The following is an 8,071-nucleotide window of genomic DNA, read 5'->3' as shown; positions in this document are numbered from 1 at the left end:
CAGGAGATACTCTATTAGTTTATGAGGTCGTAAAATTGTGTAATGTCTAACTGTAACTATCCAATTATTTATAAGTTTACTTGCAACGGTAAAATTACTTAATTTTTTTCCAGTTTCCGGGGTTTCGAAACCGGGGTCCATAAGCATGTGTCTCAGGGGTCTAGTGGGCAATCCGGCACTGGCTGCATCTTTCGAGCTTCATTACTTTTATTTCTTTTCGTCGCTGAATAGTCCGTTAAATAGCAACATAAACAAAAATAAATCACATAACTTTTGTGCATCATTACTTAGTCATGTGATTTTAGCGTCGATAGATGGTAACGCATATAAAAATTAGTAACCATAGTTCAAAATAGTAACAATTAGTTCATAAGTCGACTTTCATTCATCTCATATTTAAAAAGATTAAAAAGAAGGCATCGTACTATCTCAGAACCTGATACAATATACAAACAATGATATTAATTCATTAACTCCATTCTTTTGTTGCTTTGTCTCTTATAGACCTACTCCCACTTAACAGACAAATGCGTATTAATTACAAACATTACAATTACATTTTAAATATTAATTACAAATATTTATTTTAGCTTACAGCTTCAGAATTACTTGTATAAATAAATAAATTTTCTACAGTTAAACATGTAAACTGCAATGAGTATTGACTTAAAAAATCAATTTATTTTCTGTTTTGTATTTTTTGTTTAATTTAAAATATTTTGTTAATAAATTAAAATATGATTTAATTTCTAAAACGGAAAATTTTAATTGTTATTTATCAAATACACATTTTAAAAGTAATCACAGTACGGGTTACTGGAACTAAACCGGTAATTATTTGCAGGGAATCCATTGAAACATGACATCGTCAACAGCAAATAGCCCTCCAGATTGATTTGTTGGTGTTGATACAGCTACAAGTGCTATCTGAAATTAAAAATCAATAATTAAAATCGTCTCTATAATTTTATACATGAATGTAATTCCTTACATTTTGCCGTCATTTCATTTTTTTTTAAATAATTATTTCGAAATGTTGATAAACATTTGGAAGAAAACTTGGGAAAAAGAATAAGATATTGCAGAATTAATTAATATGTGAAAAGTCTGCTTCGCATCACTAGAAGCCCGCCAGTGCAGTAGTGTACATATTTATACGTAAATGTATCATTTAATCATTTGATTGATTGATTGAGACAAATTTAAAATGATTCAAATTTATATAATTTATACGGATGAATTTATGTAATATAAATACGTTAGTAGATAGGATTTTTAAAACTTACCCTAAAATTGCTTATATTCAAATCAACATTTATCCAAGCTTTTTTCCAAGTACCGGCAGCAGCCGGCCTTCCAGAGAAAATTATGGAGCTGCCTCTAACAGTTTGAAGAATACCAATAAAGGCTTCTGTTCCTGGTCCTCGATAATGATAGAAAAAGGATAAACATCCTGTAGAACGACCATTATCAGGAAATTGGGGCATATACATTATAGCTTGCTTTCCCGCTGCATTTTCCGCATTGACAACCCAATAATATCCTAAAATAATCATTTGTTACTTACATTATGTTTGCATAAGCATATGTTAACGTAACAACTATTCTTACCAAATCCACTAGTATGATCACCTGGAAGAGTTCCTCTTTGTTCATTAACTTTCTCCCAACTAGCAACTTTATTTCCTGATTGCGTGATAATATCGCAATCCCCAATTTCGAAATTACAGAAGTATTCTGGAGGATCCGGTACTGCGGGACGTTTTTCATCTACGAAAAAAATAATAACAATAATACCTAAAATATTCATTTAAAACTTAAATATTTGAATCTTTTATTCGAAAGATTATCACTAAGCAATTCAAAAATTATATCTATGCAGGATAGGAATTAAATCTCTAAGCATGACACCCTGTATAATATATTAACTTAGTTACTTCACTAAATAGAAGTGGCTAATTGAATATAGAAACATGATCCCAACTATAAGAAATAATTCCTTAAACAATTGCCTTCGTGAACATTATTTTGTGTTAACTTTACTACTTAAAGCTTACCGAAACACTGGTATAATCTGTTTATCCTGATAATATCAATGTTACTTAAACGTGTCTTATCTTCGACATCCTTCAGGATTATTCCTGGAGTTTTAGGCGTTATAGTAGGTTTCTCACTATCTAAAGCATATGCTTTCGAACCATACATCATGATTGAATCGTAATCAAAGGGTGTATCAAGTAGATTGTGTTCCCACGGATGAAGTTTATGAAAGTTAAAATCCTGCCCTGAAAAATAATTTTGAATATTAAAATATAGTTCTTTATTTATTTATACGATTAGTTTGTATTTAATAAACTTGATTATTCACCGGGCATTATGTTATTCCAATGGATTTCTATATAATCATCTCTGTCATTACGACTCATTTCGTGCCAAAATCCCAAGCTATGTAAAAGTTCGTGTAAGATTTGCCCAACAGTTCGACAAAATATTGATAAATATAAATTCTGTTTGCCACCTTGTCTTCCTAATTTAGACGAGCATCTAATATAAAAAAATGAAAATACACTTCTGAAAACGTACTTTAATTAATTAACAACACTAATTAATTATATATGTATTTCCAGATTAGATTTCAGAATCCATCCCTCGCTCTTCTTCTTATTCAAAGCTGGCTATAGTGGTTATTACTTCTATAAATTAATGTTATTTTTATTAATAAATAATAGAATCTTTAATAATTTAAGGAGGCTTGATAAGGGGCAAAAGGGCCTCTCTATTCCCGGGCCTCATACAAGAGCTTGACGGCCCTGATCCGGTCGGACCATCTACGAATTAGGCTATATATATATTTATTCATCTATTTGCATGCTAATAAATAGATAATTTTCAAAATATATTCGAAATTATTAGATTTAATAAGTGAAACATCTTACTTTAGATCGTCCTTGATGAATATATAATCTTGGTATTGTCCCCGCCATTCTATAAACTGTAAGCAAGTATGATTTTCGATCATTGTCATCGCATTCTTCACTAATGGACCTATGTCATCTATAGAAAGAAATGTATAAGCGAATTTACATAAAACAAAACCCTACTTTACCGATTAAAAATCATTTTTTTCTTTTTTAATTTAATGTAATCTATCCTGCATACCTTTTATATCGTCGTGTATTTTGTAATAAATGGTACCATTTGGCCATAATTTTCCAATGTCATAGACGGCAGCTCTATTCTAAAATGAGATCATATGTTTTGCATATTTAAATTCAATTAAATAAATTAATACTATTATATTATGTTTTATTTTGGACGTTTGGTTTGTTTTAAGACTATTACTTTGTTGTTATTTTGTGTAAAAAATTTTATCTTTGTTATTTTTTAATGAGATTATGGAAAATGCCATTAACAAACTGTATATATCTATATAAGTACAGATAAAGCTCCATATTCGTCCATATTGTCTACAGTTAGGTCAGTGCCGTATCTCCCGCACAGGGCCCACTTGGAAGGGGGCCCAAAATGCAAGTATTTGTTTTATTATTTTCCCAAACCTAATTAATTAAGGGGCCTAAATGCAGATTCTTGCACAGGGCACAGGAATGGCTAGTTACGGCACTAAGTTAGATACACTAATGTATATTATTTCATACTTACTCGCGTTATCTTAACATGTGTACTTATGTAAAATATACTATACGCTGTGTTTTATATTAGAGTAAATTTTATAAATGTCAGAATATATTCTACTTGAAAAAGAAACATGTTCTGTAGTTACCTTTTATTCTTAGAAATCCACAATATTGTCTAGAACAAAAAGACTAGTAACAAAATATCAAAAATGCCAGCAAAAGTAAAATTCTCGAAGACAAAATTCAAAATACTAGAACATTTTCAATAAGGAAATTCAGTAGTTATGGACCTATTTCTACTTTTGTCGAAAATAAGCATAAGATACATTCAAGACCCGTCGAGAGAAAAACTGGAGATTTTTTTCGACCTGCAGTGGTTTCTATCCTATAAATTGAAGTTATTTTTACTAACAAAAGATAAAATTGCTCAAGACTGCTTTTTATTAATAAAGAAACATACTACATAATTTTTTTTCAAAAAAATTGATAAAAGGGGCCCGGGTAATAATAGTATTACCTGGACCCCATATAGTATAAGCTATGAACGGCCCTGGATACGTTAAGAAAAAAATATAAAAAATGTAGTACAGAATTTCTCTATTAAAACCTTTTATTATTATTTATAATAATTTATTTTTGAAAATTTGAGGCAGTTTTCCAGATATATCTACCACGAATATGGAGCTTCGATTGTAATTTTAATGGATGAGCTTTTGTTGTAATCAATTAATTTTAGTGCTATATAAATTGTGATAAAACTTCGAATAATTCCAGTACCAGTAGACCCCCCCTATAACACTGTATATAATTCCGTGTTACATGAATTCCATGTTGTACGAATCACTTAGATTTTACAAATACGTGTGCCGGGCTGTGAACGGCTCACGTATTTGTAAAATCTGAGTGACTCATACAACATGGAATTCATATAACACGGAATTATATACAGTGTTATAGGAGGGTCTATTGTATTTTTCATGTGATCACAATGATCTTCAACTTTTTTTTATTATTTAGATTATCGAGAATGCTTTACATCTTGAAAATATTTAAATCACAAATAATTTCATGTAGTGTACTACAGTAAATTTTTGCAAGTCAATGAAAGAATTAATATTTTATTCATTTTAAACTACAAAAACAGCCATTAACACAATTAAGATTTTACTTAAATTGTATATTAAACTTACTATTTCGTTATTTTCCCATTGTATCCATTCTGAAATTTAAAAAATTTATTAACATTTTTATAGCAAACAAACACATATATATATATTCATTTTTTTTTACATCTAGGTCCTCATTGTTTTACATTTCTGTGTATATATTGTTTACTTGGACCTTGTTTATTAATAGGACTTATTATACTGGTACATATTATTATATTTATTTTTTACCCGTTCAGTTTCGTATTGGGTTACTACTCAATATACCTATTTACTTATGAGAAAATAATGTTTTTTAAAACCCCACACTTAAAAATCCTGCTCACAGATTTGACTGCTATAAATACAAAATATATATACTGTACAGTATATATGTATTATAATGGCTACTTACGTTTGTTTTTAAAACAGTAAACAAGCTGTAAAATAAGAAAATACCCCAATATGTTAAACAGCGTTTTAGCAACAGCTTTCATTTTTCTCAGTGATTATAATTATCTGATGCGCATTCAGATCTATTTATAATAGGTTAAATGTATATTATATTACAATTAAGTTTAACAATTTTGACGTCAGAATTAATCTTAAATTTACGTACAATTACTATCTAAAACCTGGTCGATGTTAATTTTCTTAATCCTTCAGTACATATGATAAATTTTATTACTGATAAAAACATTTCTTTTCTTTTAATTTAATAGAATAATATCCTGTTTAAATAATTTTGTAACAAATTTCGAATATTTTATAAATTTTATATGGAGCAATAAAGATGCAAATCTTTATTGTTCCATCTTCACAAAACACTTTTATTATATAGAAATTTTATGCAACTATTTAAAACGGATTTATGATTTTGCGACATTTGCAAACTTTATTTTAAGCTGTTAACAAAAATTTTTTATTTTTTATTTCTACAAAAATAAATAAATAATAAAGCTGTAGACAAAAGTTATATTGTAATATGCAGAATTATAATATAAATAATAATTTTCTCCTTTATAACTTTTTAAATATTTTAATTTTTCTTTGAAAATATATTAAAAATAGCATATTAAATAATTTACATATTTATATTTATTAAATTGATAACTTAGAGAATAATAACATTTGTTTTTAGATAGGAAAAATCGCTTTCTAGAAATTTTATTAGATAACAAATAGAAAAAGTTTATTTGAACGCCTACAAAGTAATAAAACGTTAAATTAATATTTTATTTTAAAAGGTATTGCTAAATCTCAGCTAAAAAAAAATAAAATATAGCCTCATAGCATTAATAATTGAATTAAGTAATTAATTATCAAGATGTAATATAGAAAATTCATGAATTATTAAAAAGAGAAAGAAACTAAAAAGCATTTTCCTTACCTAGAAGTGTAATTATAAGTATGGATCATACAACATCAGCAACTATAAAAGTGGAGGCACAAGCTATAAAAAAGGGCATCGTACGTACTGTACATTATGCAAGAAGATACCTTTATATATGTATACACAAATGTCTTATACATTTGTCTTATACAAATGTCCCTTGATTAACGCAGCTAATTAATCCCTCGCTGCTACTGCGTATATCAAAATCGCGTTAATCAAGTGCAGTGGTATCTCGATACTTGACCGAATAAACATGACCCGATAGAACAAATTTTTGGTTTTTAATAATAAATATTTTAGTTTTGTCATCAGTAAAAAGTTTTCTGTGATAAAAGTGAGTAACTAATTTAAAAATAAAATAAAACCTTAGAGCTCCCTTTGGGATTAAGAAAAGGGTACATCGACGACAAAGGGAGCACGTGTCTCAAGTGCCCCAATGTGCGTGCGCCCCTGTCCATCTCTAATTAAAATCAAATCCTTAATTGAAATAATTCCCTAATATCAATAGTAATGCAATTTCCTCTAGTATTCGCTGATGATCGTGGATTCGCGCTTCATCGCAGGATGGCCACGTGTGTTCCAGGATTTCCTTCACGTGGAGGTCCTCTTAAATATGGATTAGTTTCTCATCAAAAATCTTCCCTGGAAATTTCCTTGGCAAATTGTCCAGGTGTTGTGTTGCCATATCCTATTAAACCGTTTTCAATCGAAAGAACAGCGAGCGATGACTACTACTGTACTAGGTTTTAATAAGGCTCAGTTTCGAAAAGTTGCGCTCCTACTATCAAATTTTTAAAAGTTTATTTTTTGAATGAAATTAGTTTAAAAGTGCTAATTCGAAATATTTTTCTCGCATATTTTCAATTTTTCAACGATTTTATCTGGTCTTTAAGCGTTGAACAAAAAACTGGCAATGGCTTTTGCTCGACTTTCCCGGCACTCGACTGAACAGCAGGTTAAACGAATCAGAAAAAAATCCGATAATTGAAAATTATCGGAATTTTTCTATGATATAGAATTTAAATAATAACAAAAACTTGAAAGAGGTAATTTTTTTGAATTATGAAAACTTTTTAATTTAAGCTTAGAAATCCACTAAAACACTACTCAAAGTTAAAATTGTATATGGTGCCATCTGTTACGAGATGTCATTAAAAATAATTTTTATAGTACTGATTATTTTTTAAAATCCGCCGTGTAGACATTAAGAGGTTCTTTTTTTTTTGGATTCCAAGCTCAATTTGGGTTTTCCAGGCCCACAATCAAGGAGACCAGATGGTGTGGGACGGGACCGGACAAATCAAAACGGACCACTTCTTGAAAAATTTTCAATAACAAGAAATTATTCTTCTCTGTTTTTTTTGTTTTTTTAACTCTTTCCACCCTGTGGGCACTAAGAGGGCCTATTTCAACAAGCCCATTATGGGTTCGGCGAGGTCCACAATGGAGGCCGGGGACCGACATATACGGTCGGATCACCCCCCGAAAAATTCCAAGAGATTTTTCGACCCGTCCGGATGGCCGCGTTTCTTTATGCAGCGCTCGAGAAGCGCTTTACAGCGAACCCTCTGAAACCCGTTTCTAAATGCAGCGTTGCAATGTAGCGAACCGTTTCTAAACGTTTGCTGCAAGAGGTCGCTGCAGCGAAGATAAAGCAGCTTTTACGTCCGCTACACGTGTAAAGCAAAATGGACGCTTGTGTGTATAATACGATATTATGCTGTAAAAATAAAAAAGTCGAAGTGACTGTTGATAAAAATATTATGGAAAGATTAAGAAGGATTAAATTTTATGAAATGACTCTGAAAGTTATCTAAAGAATAAGAAAATACTATATTTTAAATATAATTATATATCTTTTATCTCTTTACTTTGTTCACATTTATGGAAAGATA

General features: G+C 29.8%; 1 protein-coding gene across 2 annotated transcripts; it reads right to left on the bottom strand.

Moving 5' to 3' along the window:
- Window positions 1–813: 813 nt before the first annotated feature.
- On the bottom strand, window positions 814–6,256 carry LOC111637773 (meprin A subunit beta-like). Of its 2 annotated transcripts, none has more exons than XM_023383347.1 (9): window positions 6,171–6,256; window positions 4,826–4,854; window positions 3,160–3,238; window positions 2,937–3,054; window positions 2,369–2,544; window positions 2,058–2,285; window positions 1,612–1,770; window positions 1,287–1,543; window positions 814–927 (listed from the first exon to the last, which is right to left on the bottom strand). In XM_023383347.1, exons 4-9 carry the CDS (start codon window positions 3,023–3,025, stop codon window positions 835–837), a joined length of 1,002 nt encoding a protein of 333 aa, XP_023239115.1. In that variant the 5' UTR covers window positions 3,026–3,054; window positions 3,160–3,238; window positions 4,826–4,854; window positions 6,171–6,256; the 3' UTR covers window positions 814–834. The 2 variants fall into 2 exon arrangements, with proteins under 2 accessions (XP_023239115.1, XP_023239113.1); XM_023383345.1 differs by lacking the exon at window positions 6,171–6,256 and adding an exon at window positions 5,196–5,291.
- Between the last annotated feature and the right edge of the window lie 1,815 nt (window positions 6,257–8,071).

This window comes from Centruroides sculpturatus, unplaced genomic scaffold, assembly GCF_000671375.1.
Source record: "Centruroides sculpturatus isolate CEXI.00-Female unplaced genomic scaffold, Cexi_2.0 scaffold1116, whole genome shotgun sequence".
NCBI lineage: Eukaryota > Metazoa > Arthropoda > Arachnida > Scorpiones > Buthidae > Centruroides > Centruroides sculpturatus.
The sequence above is the reverse complement of the archived record's forward strand: the minus strand, read 5'-3'. Positions and strand labels throughout refer to the sequence as shown.

Excerpts from the sequence above, each read along its gene's own strand:
- LOC111637773 (XM_023383345.1), bottom strand. The coding sequence starts at position 5,277 with ATGAAAGCTGTTGCTAAAACGCTGTTTAACATATTGGGGTATTTTCTT. Across the intron at positions 3,239-4,825 it reads AATGGGAAAATAACGAAATA|AATAGAGCTGCCGTCTATGA; the intron begins GTAAGTTTAATA and ends ATCTCATTTTAG. Across the intron at positions 1,771-2,057 it reads CAGATTATACCAGTGTTTCG|ATGAAAAACGTCCCGCAGTA; the intron begins GTAAGCTTTAAG and ends TTTTTTTCGTAG.